This window comes from Anser brachyrhynchus (assembly GCF_964034855.1).
Source record: "Anser brachyrhynchus genome assembly, chromosome: 14".
Taxonomy (NCBI): domain Eukaryota; kingdom Metazoa; phylum Chordata; class Aves; order Anseriformes; family Anatidae; genus Anser; species Anser brachyrhynchus.
This window is the reverse complement of record NC_137709.1, coordinates 3,047,103-3,068,734: the sequence shown is the minus strand read 5'-3', so window position 1 is coordinate 3,068,734 and position 21,632 is coordinate 3,047,103. Positions and strand designations below refer to the sequence as shown.

Here is a 21,632-nt window from a genome sequence, read left to right as displayed (position 1 = left end):
GCAGATCTGGATGGATGAAGCAGCTTTCCCAGCATCCTGTATTGCAAACAATACGACTCAAAGTACTACTAGAGAAAAGCTTCTGATAACAATTCTTGTAGTTGAATATTCAGCTTAACCTGGGTTCTTTCAGGAAACAAATCCAGCTCTGTGCATGAAGCTAGTGTCCCAGGATCACCCGAGGTTAATCCCTGGAGTGCTGTGCTTCTGATACAGAAGCCTGGTACTGTAATTGTGCTCTCAGGTAGAAACCTACGTGTGATTCCTCTGGGTGCCGGTCATCGGGCTAGGATCGATGTCTGTTGGCAGCCGCTGCCCTATGCGGTGCCTCACTGTGCTGCAGGATGAGGAAGAGACAGGCATAGTTTGTCTTCCTTGTTAACCCTGCTTGTACTTTGTTTGCACAAAACACACCTGTGGCAAGACTTGGTAATTATTAAGACAGCTTGCCTAAGCAATAACCCCTTAGCTTCACCATGAAAGCATTTGACCACTGTGGCCTTTGCTGAAGCTCCGGAATCGTGCCAGAGGGCTGCTGATAAGAGCAGTGCACACACAACTCATGCAACTGTGGCAGTAGAGTAGCGTGCACAACAAAGGGCTGTTGTGCTCGGAGGTTTGTATAGCTGTGACAAATTTTAATATTCTTAGTAGGCCAGGTCGTTAGGATTCCATACAACTTATTTTCTCTGGAATTGCCCTGTAGTACTGTCTCAGACTTCATTCAAATTCTGTAGCTGCCAGATGTCTATGTCAGTGAGAAAACGCCTGTTTTAATCTCTGAATGTCCAACCTCTCAGTTGTCTCATCCATTCGAGCAATTAGTGCTGGGCTATAGAGAACCGGCCTCTGTACGAAGGTGCTGCGAGATAGTTTGGGGTACGGTGCCCCTGCTACGTGGGTTTTCCCTCTCCAGCTGGACCTGATGCCTGCTGTTGTAAGAGACGCCGGCTGCGTATTTTGGAATTTTTGAAAGGGAGACACTGACCAACTTTCCCATTGCCAAGCTTTATTTTGCTGTTTAACTTGTATGGTGCTGCCTGAATTTATTAATCTTTTTTCCAAGTCATGGCCTAATCAGAGAGCTGCTCTTGGCAAAAGTGATTAAATGGCCTGTGGGGAGGAAGTCAGCTGTAGTGATCGTTTTATGTAAAACGTACATTTCCTTAGTCTTGGTTTACAATTTCAGTCTTACCTCTGTTGAAGACTATTGGCAATTATTCTAAAAAGTATTTAAACGTACAAATGCTGAAAAAAAAAAAGCAAGAATCTTCTTCAGTTCCAAGAAATAATTATTTGACGCCTTCGTAGGTTTATAACTTCCAGTGGCCTATTTTGAATAGCCAGTCTGGCAATTACTTTATTTATAAAGCTATAAACATATTTTGAACATAAAAGCCAAAAAATACAAACTCAGTGAAGTAAAAAAATTACAACAAATGATGGAGAATCATTGGACAAATGAAAGTACAGCTGCAAAACATTTATCCCTGCTACATACATACAGTGGTTTTACTTGGCTTAATGAAGTGGTATTTCCATGACTTCTACATTCAAACTGGTTTCAGGAATTCAAATGCGTATTTCAAGAAAAGTTGAAATTGCTGTAAAAGAACTAAAAAAAAATCTTGTTGCGATAAAAACTTAAGGGCAAAGTTTTCCTTCTATTACAAAAGAGCATTAACACAAAATAATAACACTTCATATAGCAGTTCTAAAGACACTTTTTTGGTATTAATAAAAGTAGCTCTGTTTTGGCATTGATTGTTAACCGTAGGGCACGTAACACAAGTTGCTCATGCTTGCTGTTTTGTCTCAGAAATGGGCAGTTTACAGGTCTATTTCTTGCATGTCTTGGGGAGGGGGGGGATTAAATTTTCTCAGACCAGTATAAACTGAAGATGTTACGGTGTACCAGGTGGAAATCGTGTTTATACTGCAGTAGCTGAAGCCACAGGGGTAAGGTCTGGCGACAAAGCTGTACGCACAGAGCAGAGCGCAGGGCCAGCACGACGCGACGTCAGCGAGCCCCGTTTTGGGGCATCGGTCAGACAAGGGGTGTAAGAAGTGTAAGTGTAAGCGCTCCGTCTGCGTGGCTGAGGAAACACGCTGCGCCTGCGCTGTGCGCGCACAGGGAAAGGCTCCTGCAGGAGGGGAGCAGCAGCTTGCACCAAGGAGACTTTGCAGGAATCGGATGGAATAAACGTGATGAGTGGAGGCTGCAATACAGAGGGGCCTTTCCCTGGTCAGCGTGCCCTGAACCAAGGCAGGCAGCCCGAACGCCGTGGAGGGGCCCTGAGTAGCCTTGAAATCAGCGGGTGAAAGTCCTAACGAGTTCTGAAATGAATGACGGCTCTTCTGGGCATGCCAGTGCTACTCGGTCCTTGGTCAAGATGCGCAGTTTAATACTGTTCAGGACTTTCCCCTAAATTTCCTCTGGTGTTATTTAAACACATCTGCTTTTTTTTTTTCATACCCGTCTTTGCTTTGCTGCTAAATTACGTTTTATCCGACCACAAAATAGCAATCAGGTATTACGGTATGCCAGCTTTACGCCCAGTTTTGAGTTACGCTAGGCCACTGATGGGCTCAGTGTGGCTGATTTGTCAGCTGTGGCTTTTACAGTAGTTGACACTTCTACAGCACCTTACATCGAAGAGTCTCAATGAAAAATGGTCAGCTGAGACACAGCTTTTTTTTTTTTTAAAGATTTTTTTTTATATATATAAGAAGAATCTATGTCAGTTCTGGGAATAGTCTGCTGAGTTCCTCTGTTGAGCACTGGACCATGCTGTTGTCTAAGCTTGCTAAAATAATTTAAAACAGCAGATCGTGTGTTGATCTAGTGCTATGTAATTAACCCTCTGAGTGCCGTAAGTACACGGCCAAGCTCAGTTGGCAGGCGCTTCAGGTAATGTCACTTCTCTAAGGGTTAAAATGACTTTCAGGTTTGTGCACGTAGCTTTCATTCAGTGCTTCTGAAGTTACATTTACACAGGAGAGGAATTAAGCAATAGGTTTAGATCTAAACTAAAACTGGAATTAAAAAGTCTACACTACTACAAGCAAAAGTACCTAAATAAAGGGAATAAACCCAAAGACGCTCTACAGACTAATCTTTTTTTTTTAAAGTTTTCAATCTTTGATGCATTAACTTGCTTAAAAAGTTGTTTAGTCCAATGTAAAAAAATTAGGGTTTTTGTTTTTTGTGTTAAGAAAAAAATATAAAAATATTTTTACATTATAAAGGTCATCTTAAATTTCTTGCAGTTCTACAATAACATTACTACATAATTTGCATTCAGTACTCTAAAACCTATTCTGTAAAGTAGAAAAAAATAGATCCCCCTCTCCCTCTGTCTGTTGTTACTTTTCTCTTCAGCAGTCTAGAATATATTTATTCCAGGCAGATTCTGGTCTCTGTGACAAGTATGCAAACATGAAGTAAATCAGTAACTTTGATTAATTTGGGATTTACATCAGGTTTTGGAGATCAGAATCTGTCCACAGTGTTTTTGTTTGTCAAGCTCAACATATAAATAAAATACCAGAAACTGGTAAATGTTTTCAGGCTGGAGAGAATACATTAACATTTGGCATCGTTGTGGAGGTAGAGGGAAGATCTCTGAGAAAAAGCTAGAATAAGTGAATAAGTTTTTTTTTTTTTTTTTAAAGTTCTACACCAAATCATCAAGAAATGGTTTTGATCTTGCAGAGGGTAAGTACGGACTGTAAGCAGAGAGCAGGGCAGCGTGCTGCTCTGCTCCTGGCCTGCCCCAGGGAAGGGGAGAGCCAAGGGGGGGCAGAGCACACACCGCGGCCTGTCCTCCACCCCTGCTTGCCAAGGAAGAGGCTCTGGGCCGGAGCGTAGCGCTCGAGTACGGCTGTCGGGCGTTACGGCTTTACACAGGCTCCGTGCACACGTGCTGTGCTCCTCCCGTGTGCCGGTGCACGGCTGGTTGCAGAGTTAGGCTTTTTGAGGCTGCACCCAGGCCGCTGGATGAGAATTCTGCCTGTCCAGATCGGCAGTGACCGAGCCACGACAGCAAGGGCGGCCCTGCACCGACGCGGGCAGCAGTCGGCAGTCTGACTTCAAGTTGGCCGAGCTCCTGCTGCGCCCGGCCAGCGCCCCGCTTTCCTCTGCTAGTGGGATCGACGTCTGCACAGAGACCTGTTACCTGTAAACAGTACCTTCCTGTCCTCAGACACGAAGCTTAAAAAATACACCTCACTTGTTTAAATATTTCATTTCTCTGTCAGTCAGATCAGGGAGCTAGCATCGCTACATTTAGTCTTCGGGCATGAGGGCTTTTACAAAATGCTCCTATTCCAGCTTTTCCAGCCCCGTGGTACAACGGCTACGGGAGATCTGTGACTGACTACAGTTTAAAGCAGCTCAGAAGGCAGGAAATGGAAGCCAGTGTTAGATTTATAGCACCTACCACCTACTGCAGCAAGCTGGGGGTTCCTCTTTGCTTTCCGCCATACTTGGAGATAATGCAGTAAAAAAAAAAAAGAAAAACCCCAAACAAACAAAAAAGCAGCACAGGGCAGGGACAAAAGGCTTGTTTACTCATCAGCACTTAGAAATTTTGGCAAATACTTTTTTTTTTTTAAACCTTTTTTTTTTTTAAAGTCACTTTTCTATCTTTAACCACCACCCCCCCCCAAAAAAAAAAAAAGAAAACAACAAAAAAAGAGTTTTCCAGCATCCTTAAATCATTCCGTCGCCTAACTTTGCAAGTTTGACAGTGAACTTGGGGAATTTGGACGGGCCTCCGGTGCTGTTCAGTGAGCAAAGTGCCCGGTGTCTCGGCCAAGGCGGGCGGGTGGGCGCGGGGCTACGTCCCCGTGGGGGCCACGCTGGGCGCCGGGGGCTCCGCGGGCGCGTGGGGCGAGCGGTGGGCGCTCGGTCTGGAGGAGCTGGCGGCCGGGCCGGCGTGGGCCAAGACGGGGAAGGGGTCGGGAGGCTCTCGGTGCGCGGAGGCAGCGGGGGCTGCGGGCTGGTCTGAAGGGAAAGCAGAGGGTACGCGTTGGAGTGCATCCAGGGGAGAGGGAGGGGAGTCTATAGCACTTCCATCGGAAGAAACTGGGCTGGCACAGCGTCCTTCTCCTTGTAAGTACCGAATGCACTTCTTTTTCCTCCTAAGAACAGTGGAAGAGAGTTAGCCGTAAATAAGGCGAGCGTGCGGTCACGCACCAAAGGGCGGGTGGGACGCGGTGCGGGCGGGGGGCTCGCAGCCGGCCCTGCGGGGGGGGGCCCTGGGTGGCCACGACCGAGTGGCCGTGGGCTTGTGGCCGTGCTGGGGTGGCCGTGGGCTTGTAGCCGTGGCCGGGTGTCCGTGGCCGCCCCCGGCTCCCTCATGCGCAGGGCGGCGGCTCCGCGCCGCGCCCGCCAGGGGGCGATAAAATGGCGGCGGGGCCGGGCGCGGCCGGGCCGAGGCCCGGTGAGGGCCAAGGCCCGGCCCGGTGGGGCAAGGCCCGGCTCACCCGTGCTGTGGGCACGGACGGCTCTGGCCGTGCCAGGGATCCCCGCTGAGATGCGGCACAACCGTGCCCTTCTTGTTTGCCCTGCGGGACGTAGCCACCCACGGAGGAGCGCCAGGTCACGCGCTGCCAGGACACCGCGCTCCCCATCGTTTTTTTGGCTTTCCTCCTAAGGCAACGCAAGTCAACCCAAACTTTTAAGGTCTTAAGGGTGTTTTTGCCTGTAGCACATTTCCTACCGCTTTCCTAGACTTGCACGCAACGTATCATCTACTTAGCTCTTTTTCTTTCTGCAGCAAAAGCCTCTGATCTCAGCCTATTCATAACACCTCTGAATCTCCAAATACTTCACATTCATTCCTGCCTCTGACGATGACTCAGTGACACGGCTGAGCTGAAAGCACTCAGCAGGCTCCTGAGGAAGGAAGAAAAAGGCCAGCGACCGGCTGGCGGAGGGCACGGTCTGAGGCTGGCTGAGGTCCTGCCAGGGATGCTGGAGCAGCTCTGAGCCGTTCACAAGACTCATTTGTCTCTGGAGCATCGATCACCTTTTAAGCTGCTAACTAGGCTAAGGAAAAGCAGCCAGGACGGTGCCACCCTTCACACTTCAGCCCGTGGCTTTCCTGGGCAGGAAGTGTTCACTGCGATCTGTCTCCTCGGAAGCTGAGACACAAGCACAAAGTGCAATGCACACACACAGGGAGCAAGCGATTAGGCAGAGGTGTGTGAATGAACCTGCCCCCAGACTTCTGCTGCAAAGAGCAGCCGGCGGCAGATCTGCTCACAAAAAGGGTTTCATGGAGAAGTACCCAGCTGGTGACAATCTCTCCCGCTAGCCCCACATTCCCAGTAAGAAACTCCTGCTCCTATGTTGGATGTGCGGTCCCCTGTTGGTCTGGGGGCTCAGAAATACAAGCCACACGCTGTCCTCGCTGTAACCAGCCGTGGGCATGATTTCACTGCATCCCGGGACAATTCTGCTGTTTGGTACCAAACGCAGGAATATGTAGCCTGTGTTTACCTGAGCTCCAGTTGCCATCTCACACACGGAGCTGACCCGTTCCTGGCTATTCAGGTAGCACCTCGCACTGTCTCATGCTGTCTTTACATGCTCTGTATGGAGTTGGTTTTCCTTCTCTTTTCCTGACAGATCCCTCATGTCACCTGCTCTGAATCCTCTGGAGCAGTTCAGTACAGTTTTAAACAATAGAGCTCTCGAGATGTCACCTTAACAGTAGTGAGGGAACAATTCCTCTGCTGGAGATGCTGTTAATGACTTTATAGCTAAAAGAGCTAAAAACAATGTCTTCCTCCTGCTCAGCTCCCTGCCTCGACTGTCTCATCTGAGGAAAACAGATCAAATGGAGAACTTGCTAATGTGGGCACACACCTTTCTTTGATCTTACTAATGAAAAACTAGACAGTGTTGGAATATGCATTAACTAGCCCAGTATTAAACATGACTTTGCACTGGATGTGAACAAGAGAAGTGGTATTACTGCTGTCAGTGTCATAGTTAGCTGTGGTGACCCAATTAATGTGATATGAAACACGACAGCCCTGCTGAATGGAATATTTAACACTGAGGTTATTTTGCACGGGCTGTAATTTCCCAGAGCAGAGAAACCTCAGGACAAGCTGTATTTCCCACAGACATTTCAGGAGTAGCTGCAGGATGGAGAGTTTCAGCAACCTACTCGTAAGATGATACATATCTATCCACTCCATCCACTGATTCGATTAGATGTAAAATAATGGAGAAAAAGCAGATCTGATACTACAGATTGTTGATAATGAAGCATTTAGTGGGCTAGGGCTGGCATGGCTACCATACAGCTAAAAGGATTTATCCCTGTCCTTTAGGAACTACAGCACCCTGGAGCATTTTGCCCTGGTGTAAGGGGGGATGAGGGTGAAACCTCCAGAGCACGACCACCCCATTTTAACCAGTTAAACTCTCCTCCTGTGGAGTGTGAATCCTCTGGCGGGCATTGCTCTCCGCAGGTATCGGTGACCATAGCACGCAGGACAGAAGCCTTTGAGCTGGCAGCGGCACATTAGTACAAAGAATTGCAGAGAAGACGTGACTAAATAGTGTTTGAGAAGCAAAAGTTTTTTAAAAAAAAGCATGCTAAGGTCTACGAACACTTCAGCAGCCTGTGTTAATCGGAAGCAATGCAGAGGGTTAGCGCTGAAGCTGAGTTAAGAGAGTTCAAACGAAGTCGGAGCGGAGCTGCAGGAGCTGCCCCCGACCTGCTGTCCCTTGGCTTGGGGCTCTCTGCCACGTCCTGGGTGTCACAGCCAGCCCTCTGGACATTCAGGGTGACATATCAAGGAGGTATTAAGGGAGTTCTGTCCAGTTTTCTTATCAGTTAAATGGTGCTTGATGATACCAACCACCACAAATGCAAGCACGGGACGTTCTGAAGCTTCTCTGAAGAAGTAAGGAATTCCCAGGGGAAGACGCAGCGCTTGCTGCTGCCCGGGTGCAAGAAGAGGTGGCAAGGTGCGTGCCCAGCCTCCTTGCTCACACCCGTGGCGCAGGGGTCTGCGAGACCCCACCAGCTGATGGTCTGGGACCTTGGACAGCCTGGGTCAGCCTGGGACCAAGCACTACCGGGACTCTGCAGGGCTACGCCTCCAGGATTCAGAGTTGGACGGACTAAATGATTTCCCTCGCTTTATTCCGCAGTAAGCATGTGAAGCAATACTTCTCGCTGTACTTTCAGCTTTTGCTCGTCTTCAGCACACAGGTATGGAAACCTGGAAATGCACGTGCTGTGCTGTGAGCCACAGACCTCTGTCTGTCCAGGAGCCCCCCTGAGCTTTTCCTACCAGGATGCACTTGCAGACACCCTGAGCCAGGTACTGCTGTGGTTCAGGCACTGCGCTTCACCGTTGCCTTTCCATGATCATGCCCTAGAAGCCACGAGGCATGAAGTGCTTGCAAACTGACTCATGGCTTAAGGCTTTCCCACCCCATGGTGGGTGCTGCAAAACTTCAGGGCCAACGAGGGAACACCTTGGAGTATGTGGTTAGTCCCAGGATAAGCAGGAAAAACCTTCACTACTCGCTACTGGCCCCGGAGGGGTGTTTATGTGATAGGAAATCTTAACCACGGGAGGAAAGCCCCACACCAGGGTCACCTGGAAATAAGCTTTTAAGACCAGGGAGGTTCATCAGCCAACGACCACGCAGAGCGCCACAGGAGCACTGCCCACGGCGGTGGACAGACACAGCGTGAAGCTGGGACAGCAGCTACCGAGGGAGCCCGAGCAAACCCGGCGCGCCGCCGCAGCGCCGTGCGCAGCCGAACCCGCTCGCCCAGGAAAACCCCGCGAGGTGCCGAGGAGCCGCCAGTTGCCGATACACACCTGCACGGGCCGCACCAGTCCGTTTGTTGGTTGAGGCCAAAGCGAGCTCTGCATTTCTTAGGAGAGGCAGGATCTGAACACAGAAGCATGCGTGGCGGAGAATGGGCAAGGCAGAGGCACAAAGAGGAGGAGGAGCAGGAGGAAGAAAAGAGGCAACATCATTTCAGCCACTTAACACACCACTAACAGACTACAATCCCGTTTTTTTGGTTCTGCAACGGTGCCGGCACCACCTCTCCTGTAAAAAAGCGAGCGTTAGGCAAAGTCAGTGATGGCAGCTGGGGAAGGAGGAGCTTTGGGAAACAGCCTCCCGTCTGAATTCTCCTGGATTTTGCTCTCTCGTTGTGCTTCCCTAGCTCAGCTAAATCCAGCGCCACAACGGGGCACTCACAGCTCGGCTCCAGGAAACGCGAGCAATTACCAGGAAATTCACAGCTTTTCGTGACGCATCCAATTCCTTAGGTTTGGGAGCGCTGCCAAAGGACAGCGACGCTGCCTGCTGTGCCTGAATCCTTACCTGCTCCCTGCCTTCCCAGCAGTGACTAAACGGGCTGCCAGCGAGCGCGGGCTGCGGGCGGAAGAGAAGAGAGGAAACGTTGCAGAAGCAGGTGGAAAGCAGAGGTAGCACCGCGGAGATCAGCCCCGGCCATCCTGCTCTGTCCCCTGCCTTCCCCTTCCAGGTCGGGTGGAAAAGCTACGCTCCGTGGCCTCTCCTTCAGGCACATCGTGCTTTTTCTCCAGTGCCGCAATAGGATCTGAAGGGTTTCTGTGCAGGATTCACACTGCCTCTATCAGCCACCACCAGTGCTTCCTGCTGTGTGCCAGGCTTTCAGTCCATAATGGGCAAAATTAGTGTTTTTATATCATGCACACAAGCCACTTGGATATGTAAATATATATACACTCCACATAAACCTAAATGCTTGAATTCTCCTTTGCAGTCTAGGCACTGAATGCCTTAACAGTATTAACCAAACCGAAGTTATTACTGGGGCACTTTTATGGAACTGCTTTTTACGGATAATCCGAAGAGCTCATCCTGCAGCAATTAATGAGATAACCTGAACTCGGTGTGTTAATGCGGGCTGCAGGATTCTGGTTGTATGGCCCCGTAATCCCCGGCAACCACATCAGCAGAGCCAGGGCTCGACTTGCGGGTCGTAACTTGAAGGATACGCGATGCCACAGCGGGCAGGGATGGTCTCCTGATGTTTTACAATGAATGCTTACTGGAACAGACGTGATTCATTCCCAGTATGATAGAAATGCTCCAGAAACCAGCACGGGAATGGCCCTGGATGACGGGAATGTGTGTGCGAACAGCTCAAACCTGTCAAAGGGCCTTTTCTGATAAACAGCGTGGTGCGGGGAGGAAACCTGCCCTAGTTTTTAGTCTGACTTTACTTGAACTCTACCTTATTATGAAAAGCGAAACAAATTTTGGGCAGTGCCAATCTTCAGGCCTCTCACTGCATTTAGTCCTGCACGCATTATTGACTCATTTGAGAGCTTTCCTCAACAGTACCTGTAGGGTCGATGGGGGCATTCATCTGCTTGTTATGAACAATTAACTTTAGTGATAATATATATGAAGTTATCCACTTGCCAAAATCTGATCTTTTCAGTTGCCCTGAACTATCCATGTTCTAACGGCTAGGAAAAACTCACAGCAATGTTCATTTACTGCCTTTAAAATCGCGCAGTTCGTCAGTTAAGATCAGGAAAATAAAAGGAACAATGGTAAAACACAGCAACTGCTGTGGATTATCCACTCCGAGCAAAAGCAAGGTGGCAGCCACCAAGGAGCCCCGTGGCTTGGCACCGCAGGATTTACCTGAATTGGAATCTTGTTGCTTTTCCCGTGTCCGTCTCTTCTTTTTCCCCTAGGAAATGCAAGGAAAAGCCCATTAGTCCCCGCTCCCAGGAGCCCAGGGATGCCCCTCGGTGTTTTCAGGGCTGCGGGGCTGGATTGGGCCCTTGGGAATGCTGCGGCTGCATGCGGTGCCGGCCTGCTGCTCCACAAAAGAGACCCAGGGGGAAACTCTCAGAGCAGCCACCGAGTCAACCGTCCGCACAAACGGCCACGGCTGTCGTTTACACGGCACAAATTTGTTCTGGGCAAGTACGTTTTCTCAACAACAACCCTAATTGTCAGCATCCCTGGATCCAGCACCGCAGGCGTTCTGACTCATCCCCGGCATGCCCAAACCGGCGTGCAGGAGATGTGCGCGTTCGCAGGGGCAGCAGCAGAAACCCAGAGACGGAGGGCACGGCTCCGCTGCCACCCTGCTGCGTCGCTGGCAGGTCTTCCTAACGAGGAGCCTCGAACTCTTTGGGCAAGGTCTGATAGCACTACGAGAGCCCACAGCCACGCTGCAAACGCAGCCGAGCCCCTCATTTATGCTGCAGCCCCCGTAAGAGGTTGCAAAAGAAAATTTTAGTGCGTGCAGTTAGAGAATGGCTCTTCTTTGCAGGACACTGTTGTGAATGATCACCCAGCCCTGCTACTCAATTCAAAGAAGCCCAAGAGTAAATCCCACTGAGGTTTCACCTGCACGACACGGCACAACTCCGATCTAAATATATTTAGGGAAATGGTGTGGTAGCGGCTTTCGCCCAGCGCATTTGGTCTGTGTGACACGGCTGGTTACTAGCCGCTTTCATCTCTGCACCGACCCGCGCAAACTGCTCCTCGCCTGGCCGCGGGCAGCAGCTCGGCGTGGCCTGGCAGCGTGACCCACGCTGGCACACCGACAGCTGCCCGCGCTCGGAGCTGTGCGGTGCTGAGCGACGTGGGGCAGTGCCCCGGTGCGCTCCGTGTCCCCGACAGCAGTGCGGGGCGGTCGAAGCGCCTGCCCGAGCCGCAGCGCTGCAGCATGTGGCGGCGTCAGCTCACGGTTTGTCCTGAAACGCTGGAGGGGGGGGACCCCTCTTGGTAGCCCACACCAATGGGTGAGAAATGGGACTTTTGTTTCAAAACCGCAGCGTGTTTCTGCTGACCCCCCGGACTGCCGCGGAAACCCTCGGGTGCTCTGTCCCCGACAGCCCAGGGGACTCGGGGGGGCTCGCGGGGACAGGAGCAGACAGCTCTGTGCGAAGCTGCTCTGCCAACTCCTGCTGGCACGCCACAGCCACCCTACGTGTGTCACCTGGGAATCCCACCCACCATCGCTTTAATTAATAGATTTAACTAAATTAATAGAATTAAACAAGATTTACCACTTGCGTCCGAGGTTGTACGAGCAACAGCTCACTCCCCTGGCACGTTCTAACTCCCCCCTCTTTACGTTTCTATAAACCATCTGGCCTGTTCCAGCACCTTCCCCATTTCCAGCACACACTTACTTGCTCCTTACACCTGGACAGAAATTGCTCAGTGACCTGTAACCTGGAGGAGCATCCCTGGTTTCAAACGGGAAAGAAAGTTTGTGCAAATCCCTGGAGACTCTTTGAAAATACTCATCTCTCTACTACTTTTTTTTTTTTTTTTTTTAACTCATCTCCCTGCCTCAGTGCCTTTGCAGCTCTGGCCCCACCCCTCATTCACGTGTTTTCTTCACTCCCTAACAGCAAAACACAGCTCTATCCCCAACTTGCCTCCCTGACCCCAAATACGTAATAACTCCCCGCATCTCCTAGTGACCTCCTTAACGAGGGCACAGTGGAGCTGGAGCAAATCTGGCCTGCGTGGGGAGCACAGCTTGCAGGCTGCCTTTGACCTATGACTTTTTATATGACTTCTTGTGGTTTGAGTGAAGGTGGAAAGCTCCGAGCTGCGGTAAGCTTTTTCTTCGGTGTGGGAGCAACTGTATTTCCTGCCTGACATCCGAGTCACGTGCCGCGGAGGTGACCTACATTCCTCCTCCTTGCTCGAGCTCCAGAGAGAAAAGCCTCCCTTGCAGCGACCACGAGACCCGGAGCAGCTGCTCGCCGGTGCTGGGAGGGAGAGCTAACGTGCCCCGAGCTCGTCTGCCGGCCAGCCGGGAAGGGACAGCTCTTGCGGAGCAGGGAGCCGGTGCTTTCCGAGAGGAAAGGTGCAGGAGGGATGGGACTTCGCTGGAGGAAGTGCTTGGGCGTGGAGGAAAACGATACCTGGCTCTTACCATCGCTGCTGCCCTCCAGAGATGCTGGCTGAGAACCAGGGATGCCCGCAGAGAAGCATCCTCTGGTGCTGCCCCGGCTTCTCTACGGGCATCCCTCGGGTCTCAGCTGGCGCTGATCCTGCAAAGACGCCGAGCTCCCAGTCTGCGCTTGCAAGGAGGCAGGGACATCCGTGCTGTCGCAGGGGAAACACAACTCGGGGCTTCCCAGAACCTCTCCTCTGCTTTTTCTGCATTTGCACTCCTTTTTTAATCGTTGTTGTTGTAATTTAAGGACATTTTGGTGGAGTTTGGGCCTCCTGAGCGGTGCTGGAAGAAGGGGTAAGGGTGGGCTGCACGGCTCCAAGGCAAAGAAAGTGGCTGAGAGGGAAACGACGGAGCCTTGGATCAACCCAGAGACCCCGGAGCAGATGGGCAGACACCTGAAGATCTACGTGTGCTTTGCTTCAGGTCCCTAATGAGCCTGCTAGGCAGGGCTCTTCACATGGGAGATCAAACCAGTCGAGAAAGCCACTAGAGAAGACTGCATCTCCCGCGTCGGGAACGCTGCACCACCTATGGAACCTCGCTCACCGCGCTGCCTCTTGCATTATTAATATAGCTAAGAGGAAATGAATTCTTCTAATGCTCACTTGTAAATGCTCCACTGAGTAGCCCGGAGGCTCCCAAACGCCAGCCCTGCTACCTGCAAGCGGGACGCGCCGTGAAGCAGCGGGCAGCACATCCGCTGCGCTGTGCCTCCAGCCGGGCTGGGAGCTGCCACCACGGCCACTGCTCCCCGCAGACCCCTCGCTGCCCGGTTTGGGACCTTTTTCCCCCTTTTTTTTTTTTAATCTGTAAAGATTTTTCTCTTCCCTAATGGCAACCTTGCTCGGGAATCAGCCTCGCCGGAGAGCTGGGTCTCGCTTGCAAGCTCGCAGAGCAAGCAGCGCTGCTGTCTGTGTCTGCTCAGGCTGCATTTGAATACTTTGAACGTGGTGTGCTTGATTTGCTTAGGATCCTCTCATAGCGGTGGCCAGGGTGGGATCAAAGTCCCAGGGGGGCAGGCACCGACTCGGTGACCGTCACCCTGCGAGGGCAGCAGGCGAGCCCCCATCGGCCGGGGGCACAGGGGCTGCTGCTTGGACACGGACCCTCACGGAGTCCCAGAGCCGGACCGAGCACCCCGTGAGGCTGAGCTCTGCGTGGAATGAATGCAAAGCAGCTTTTCCTTTCCTATTTTGCATTTTTGAAAATTATTCTCCATGATTATTACGATCCTGTGAGCAGACGCCCTGCACTCGTTTTAAACCTGCAGAACAGAGGTGCCAGCACGCAATTCAGCAATTCCCCCCAAAACTGCAGCCCGTGCTTGGGCTCAGCACCCACGGCCGGGGCTGTGGAGCCCGCGGTACCCAGCCCGTTGGTCTACAGGCAGCTGGGGAGTTACAACATCCACGCCGTACCTGCGTCGTGCTGAGCAGCCAAGGGGATGTTCCAAGCACTGCTCAATTTCTACATGAACCATACCACCAGAAACAGCATTACCAGGGACAACTGGGACATTTGGCAGGCACCGATTTTTACCCACCCCTGGGTCATTTTTGGGCCATTTTGGGGGCATTTCTGTGGGATCCCGAGGCGCGACACCACTCACGTAGTTGTCCCGTGCGGACCAGCCGGGGTAGAGCTGCATGTGGAGCTGCCGTTCCTTGCGCGCCAGCTCGTAGTACTTGGCCTGCTCCTCCCGGGACAGCGCGTGCCACTGCAAGGACAAGCACGGAGCTGAGCTGGGTCCCCTCGCCCCTGCCCTGCAGCCACCAGCTCGAATCGGGCTCTGGGGGACGAGGGAAGAGCATCCGAGGGCAGGTGTCAAGGAGCAGCTGCAGGGGACAGGGACGCTGCGCTGGTCGCTGGTCTTGCTGGGGACCTTGCCATCTCAGCATTGCTACTGGGGTGCAAGATTTCCCTTTTCTCCCAGTTTTGGGTCTTCCTGCACCCTGCTTCCAGCCTGAGGATGCTCCCAGCGGAGCGAGGGGGCAATGCCTCCACCACCACCAAAACCCCGATCTCCAACAGAGTGACGGGAGAACCTCCTCCGCCCCCCCGCTCCCCTGCCCTTGTTTCTGGGGGTGTCCGCACGCCCCCCACCATGGCACAAGTCCCATCACTGCCCTGCTGAGCCCCACAGTGCTGCTCTGCTCCCCTGGACCCCCCCAGGGGACACCGGCCCTGGCCACGGGTGCGCAGCGCTGGGCCTGGCCCACCCTTACCCTCCTGCCCAAGATCTGGTTGATAGCTGCGCTCTCCTTCAGGGTGCACTCCGCGATGACTTTTGCCCGCATCTCTTTCATATACAACATGAAAGCGTTCAGGGGCTTCTTGATAGTGGGCTTCTTGGCTTCCTTCTCTCTCTTTGGTTCTGGCTGAGGTTTCCTTGGCAGGGACACAAGAGGAGCAGTCAGCATCAGAGCCCCCCCCCCAGCACCGAGCAGCAGGACGCGCGGTGCCAAACCCACCCGGCGCTGGGCTGGAGCTCTGCCCCCGGCACACGCAGTGCTCAGCGCCCAGCCTTGTGCCCGCATCACAGGGGACAACCAGGGGGGAGCCCGCGGTGTCAGGAGCCCAAGGGCACCTCCAACTTACATGTTTCGGTCGTAGTGCTCCATCTCTTGCTTGCCAGAGTGGGGCACGATGGCGGGGTGCGGGATGCCGGTGGTGTGCATGCTGGAGCCCAGCATCAGCGGGTGAGTGAACCTGCAGGGGAGACGGGCGAGCCGTGAACCACCGGGGTGGCCACGAGGGCTGTGCGGGGAGCAGTGGGGCCGCGGTGGGTCAGCCCCAGCAGCCGCAGCAGTGGCTCTCCCTCGGTGGCGCTCCGGGGCGGCAGAAGCAGACGGCAAGCGGAGGACATGGAAAGCGAACCCGCGGCGGCGCGGCCTCCTTCGCCTGGGAGGCTGCGAAGTCTGGGTGCCGAGCGAACGCAGCGGGGAGCGGGGATTTGGGCATCTCTTCCCTTTTTCCTTGGCTCGGCCCCGGTGCGGCTCCCCGGAGCGCCCCTGCCAGCCGCGCCGAACGCACGCGGGGAGAGGCGGCCGGGTGCCGAGAGGCGGCTGCCGAAAGCAGCCCGCGGCGTGAGCCAGCCTCGCCGAGATCAAGGGCGCTTTTAACAAGCGTTTTCAGACACTCAGATCTCTGTTGTTGCAATATCTTATTAGCGCTGTAGGAAGGAACAACAAACTCAAACCAACGTTTGGATTTGAGAGATTAGGACCACCCCACACCTTTCTTTTAACAGAAAAAGCATAAGTCTGAACATGAACCAAACTGCAACTCTAGGAGGTGCACCTCGCCTAAGCAATGTTATCCACCAACACAGAAATGAGATCATGAGAGGTCTCGCTAGCTTTCAAGCTTCATTACCTCTCTAGAGTTTTAGAGGGTAAAGCCAGAGCAGTCGGCTTTGCCAAGCTTGCCACTTTATGACTGCAGCTTGAGATGGCAGAATTGCCCATGGGAGATGAACTGTTCATTAGATATGCTGGCACAAAAAGAAAAGCTGTTTAATTTAATCCACCAGCACCGTCTGAAGTCTGATCCTTATCTGACCAGGTGTACTTGCTCGTTCGTCTGCAGCAGCGCTGCAAAATCCGCCCTGCTCTCCTCTGCGAGCGGGAACCCCTGTGCCACAGCCGGGGAGCTCCCGGGGCCCCGCAGGGAACCGTTAGCTCGTCCTGCCCCTCGCCTTCGAGGCCACGAAAAGCGATGCCTCGGAGAGCGAGGTGGGCTGGCAGCGTGCTCCTGCCCCTGCTGCACGGATGAGGGTTTGCGTGGATGAGGGTTTGCGTGGACAGGGGGTTGCACGGAGGAGGGTTTGCGTGGACAGAGGCCTGTTTGCACGGTTTTCCTGCGGGCAGCCTCCACTAACTGCTCTTCAGGACAACACGAAGCAGAAGCAAAAGCTGGCGCGGGAGCAGCCGGGAGCCAGGGCTGGGCTTTGCCCTGCCCACCAGCTCGCCCAGAGGTACGGGGCTCTGCGGTTCCCAGCCACGGGGGACGTATCCTGCTCCCTGGGGTATCAGCGGGGCCTGGGTGTATTTACAATTTGGCCCCGAGCGGCCGTAAAGAGGCCGAGCCCTGCGGAGGGGAGCATCAGCAGCGCGGACGGCGCGGGGCTGTGCTCGCTGCCCGAGGCTGCAGGGGCGCGAAGCAGCGCAGCCCCCGGCCCCTCTGCGGGCTCTGGGCTCCGGCTGCAGGCCGCGAGCAAGCTGCGGGTCCCGGACCGCTGCGGGGGGGAGCCCAGCGAGCAGCCTGCCCGCTGCCCGTCCTGCCCTAAGGCTGAGCCCAAGTAAAACACATCGCTCTCTGCAAAGCAAAACTCAGCCCTGCGCCTGGGATATATTCAACATCGTGGTTGGAGACAAGGGGGGAAAATCCCGAGCGATGGATTTCACCCCCTTTTCCCAACGCTGGGCCGAAGGCAGGGATTTCTGGCTCTGCTTTGCCTTCTGCTGGTGAGAACCCAGTCGCTGGGCATCCTCCCCGGACGCTCGGTATTCCCGTGGGCGCCTCCTTGGCCGGGCACGGCCTCAAAGCAGCTGCCCCGGGGCTGGTGCGGGGCCGCTGCGGGGCCGCGCTCTGCTGCAAGCTCCTACTGCACACACTGCAAGCTGCGGGGGCAGCCGAGCTGCTGCCCCGGCTCACACATACTCACCTGGAGAAAGAAGCCCCAGCGGAAAGTGCTGACGAATACGGCTGTCTAAATCCACATGACGGGAGCGGATAGACAGACTGGCTCTGCCTGGGATCGGGAAGAAAGAGTCTATCAAGTATCTCCAGCCACGTGGCGTTTCCTAAAGATACCCTCTGCTAGCAGGGCTCGGAGCCGGGGGCAGCGCGGGGTCTGGGCTTTGTTTAGGGGAAGCTGGACCTCCCTGCGGAGCTTGCATCCAAACCTGACCCCCCCCTCTGCCCCCAGTTTGAGTAGCTCTGCAGCTTTCTTTGAGTTTAGGATCTTGGTAAAGCGAAAATACGGAGCTGTGCTGAAAAATTAGGAGAGATTCCTATTGCACGGATGAAGAGAAAGGGCACAGTGTGACCAGAAAGCTGCAGCCTGGTCAGAGCCTCTCTGTCCGGCACACATGAGGCTGCGCGGCCGCAGGCGGCACCGGGAGGATGTGGGTGCACGGGAACCTGGGGGTGCTGGGCAGAGAGCACCTCCTCTGCCCCACATGTGCCCCAGAAAGGCTCCGAGTGCCCCCGTGCATCCTCAAAGGGATGCCTCTTGTTTTTAAACAAGCCCAACGCCAGGTCCTACTTTTCTTTTTCAAGTTGTTTCGCACTGGGAATCAGGCATGTACCAGACCTGGAGCTGGAAATTATTTTTGAGATAGTAAAATAAATATGAAGGAAGTTCCTGGTTGTTCTCAGCATGGGAAAGCCCCCACGTTTTCATATGGAGATAGCTCAAAAACACCTTGGTTTGTTCTGTACAGCTGCCAGAACATGCTCCCAGCCTGAAACCGCGCGTGGAAACCCAGACGCCTGGGGAAGGCGAGCCAGGATGTTCAAGCCCCAAAACGTGGCCGCACGGATGCTGCTCGTGCAGAGCTGTTGTATGGACAGCACCGGCTATTTCCAGCACCGATAACCAGCAGCAGCCTGTCACCGATAACCACAGCACCATCCTGCTGCCCCGATGCGCCAGCGGCTTCTCCGGGTAAAGCCGGCTTCTGCCCCGCGGAGGCACGGCCGCAGCAGCACGGTAGCGAAGCCCTCAAGCCGTGCTCGGGGCAAGGAGGGCTCCTGTTTCTGGCTGTCTGGGAGCTGCCGTGTCTCGGCTTGAAGGAGATCTGCAGGCTCTGTCTGTAGGGCAGGCAGGGTACACGCAGGGCTCGGCCAGGCACGGCGCCCTCTGCACCGCTCGGGTGGCGGCGACAGTAACTCCCCGACCAGCCAAGCGCTACCGTGTCAGGAACCCGAGGCGGCCTTGGAAGCCCCTGCTGCGGGGCCGGGACAGCACCCAGCTCCATCCCGAAGTGACATTCACTGCTCCAGAGACCGAGATATTGGGGCACAAAAGGAGCCGTGCGCTCACGGCCTCAACCCAAGTGGTTCTGACACGGCAATAAACGCGACGGCCAAACCTGCCCCGCATGGCCGGGCACCACCACCGTGGCCCGGCGGGGCAAGAGGTGCGGGGCCAGCACCACGGGGCGGCAGCGGGGCTGTGGCCGGATTGCCCACGTCCTGCTGGGGTCGCCGCCAGGCTCCCGCCAGCAGCCTCCCTCGTCTGGACTCCAGGAGGCTGTTATCGGGCTCTCACCCTGCTCATCGCAAGGGGCAGTCGGGCAGCTCCTCCTCCCGAGCCTTGCGCCCGGCTCCTGCCGGCCAGCCGGGGAGGAGAAGCCGCCTCCCGCAGCCGGTGGGTGCTCCCCGTCCGTCCCCGTCCTGTCCCTGTCCCCATCCCGTCCTCGTCCCCTGTAGCCCCTCGCCTCCTGCGCAGGGTCAGCGCTGCTGCGGCTTCAGGCATGGGGCTGGGCACTTTGGGAGTGGTTCGGGGCTCTTTCTGTGAATTTGAGGCAAGCAAAAATAGGAGAAGGGCCTCTTGCAGACGCCACGCGTGCTCCCCGCTCTGTCAGGCCGGCCTGCCGTCTGCGGCTGTGCCGTACCTGCCCTATTAGTCGCCAACGTGCACGCCTGGCGAGGTTTATCGAGGATGCCAAACCCCGCAGACACTCGGTGCTGTCAGCAGCGCGGCTTCCTCCGCGAGCAGCCTCCCGACAAAGCCTCGGGGAAAAGCTGGCTTTTCCCCGCCGCGCTCCGGGGCTGCCTTTAGCAGCTTCTCACCCCGCGAGTGGACCTCGCGTTTGGGAGCTCCTGTCTCACCCCCAGCTACTTCTGTCATGTTACAGCACAGTCACTCCAGTACTTGTTTTTCCTGAGGATGAATCACATCATACGAGGAGTTAAATCATCGCCCGAGAGTAGCAGATTTAGCACAGAAAGCAAAATGCCACCTCTTTGAAGCCGAGCTCTGTATCAAAGGCCTCAGCCTCTGTTTCCTGGTGGTTAAATGTCTGCAACACGTAAATCCATAAACAACGACAGCAAAAAGCTAACTTTTTACTTTGCGTTTTAATGCGTTTGGTGATTTGGCGTTACGTCCTCGTACCTGGATGTCTCTGAGGGGCTTTGCCGGGGTTTTACGAGCCAGCAGCAGGAGGGAAGTGCCACCTGCCCCCCGCCACCTGCCCTGCGCCCCGCAGCCCCCTGCCAGCCTCCGCCGCGTCCTCCCATCACCGGCACCGAGGAGGCTGCCGGGCTCAGGTCTCTGCCCGGGGGCACTTTTTGCTGTGTCACCTCCCGAGAGGCACCACGGACGCAGCATCCCGTGCACCACGCCGGCAGCACGCTCCGGGAAAGCCCTGCTTGTGCTGAAAACCCCAGTGAGGGAAAAAAATCCCCTCCTCCTCCGGAGAGGCTTGGCTGTGATTAGAGGAGGTGGGAAGAAGCCCTCCCTCCTTCCCAATCCAGTGGTTTTGAATCTGGCAGGTTGTCCCCTGCTCCAAGGATGCCCCGGGCAGGACGAAGCCTCCAGCCCCCCACGGACCTGCTGCCCCCCCCCTGCATCGGGTGCAAGCCCCCTGCCCGGTGCACTGCACGCTGCGGGGGCTGCACGCGGCCGGGGAAGCCGACCCCCGCGTGGATCCCACACTCACCATCCCATCGAGGGCGTGATCTGGCCGACCCCAGCCGGGGGGAGCGGGTAGAAGCCGGGGATGTCTGAGGTCTGGGAAGGCCGGTGCACTCCTGCGAGAAGGGAGAAGGAGGTGAGTTGGAGCCGGCTCTGACACGGGCCCCTCCCGTCCCCATCCGCTCTGCCCGTGGCACTGGTGGCCAGCCGGGCATACGGGTGGAACTGCTGTCTGCAGGAGGCAGGGCACTCAAGTCACTGTTCTCTGTGCTGTGGGACTCTGCAGCACCCGCAAGCCCGGAGAGCCTGTGCACAACCCGGGGGCAGCGCTGTTCCTATGGCCCTCGCCCCATCGCTCACCCCCGGGACCCCAGCAGCGACCAGCGGGGATGCTCCAGCGGGTGTCACTGCTAGCTTGACTTTAAATAATTTGGGTTTAAAAGCGATGATTTCACAGGCTCTGTGGGTGCCCGGGCATTTGTACGCAGGGGATGGCGCCAGGTGGGAATTCTCCCTCCCTACGGGGAATCCCTGCACGGCCTCCAGAGACACGGGCACGGGAGGCAGCCCAGCACCTCCCGCTCCTGTCGGCTCTGCCGGAGTTGGGAGCAGCCTGGGAGAAGCTGGAGAAGAACGGGCAGGGAGGGCTTCCTCTTTTCATTTCTCGCAGTTCCCCCGGCTGCTCTCCGTCCTGCCTCTGGGGCCAGCCCAGTGCCTCGTCGTCCCTTCACCCAGCGCAGGAGCAGGAGGGATTCACTGGCAGGGAGGCTCGCTGGCAGTGAATTTGGGTTCTGGGCATGCGCTGCTCGTGCCGGGGACTGGCCCGAGGCACTCAAATCCCCCGGGGAGGAAACAGACACAGCCGCGTGAGCTCCGTGCCCTGCTAAGCAGCAGGGCTTTCCAGGGTAAAACTCCGGCTCGCCGCTGTCTGCAGAGGAGCCTCAGGCTACAGAAAGCGTGCAGGGGTTGTCCAGCAGCTGCCCCGGGCCATAAAT

General features: G+C 55.1%; 1 protein-coding gene across 5 annotated transcripts in view; it reads right to left on the bottom strand.

Annotated features, from left to right (window-relative positions):
• Positions 1-1,333: 1,333 nt before the first annotated feature.
• TCF7 (transcription factor 7) overlaps positions 1,334-21,632 on the bottom strand; it is a 68,427-nt gene continuing 48,128 nt past the window's right edge. Inside the window, exons 5-12 of one of the 5 annotated variants that reach the window (XM_080555487.1) lie at positions 20,663-20,753; positions 17,656-17,742; positions 15,588-15,698; positions 15,215-15,377; positions 14,599-14,706; positions 10,697-10,745; positions 8,863-8,935; positions 1,334-5,145 (exon numbers count right to left, since the gene is read on the bottom strand). In XM_080555487.1, the coding sequence (XP_080411613.1) occupies positions 4,842-5,145; positions 8,863-8,935; positions 10,697-10,745; positions 14,599-14,706; positions 15,215-15,377; positions 15,588-15,698; positions 17,656-17,742; positions 20,663-20,753 (986 nt within the window). In that variant the 3' untranslated portion in view covers positions 1,334-4,841. The remainder of the gene's footprint in view (positions 5,146-8,862; positions 8,936-10,696; positions 10,746-14,598; positions 14,707-15,214; positions 15,378-15,587; positions 15,699-17,655; positions 17,743-20,662; positions 20,754-21,632) is intronic. The other 4 variants (XM_080555488.1, XM_080555490.1, XM_080555489.1 and 1 more) reach the window with 4 other exon arrangements.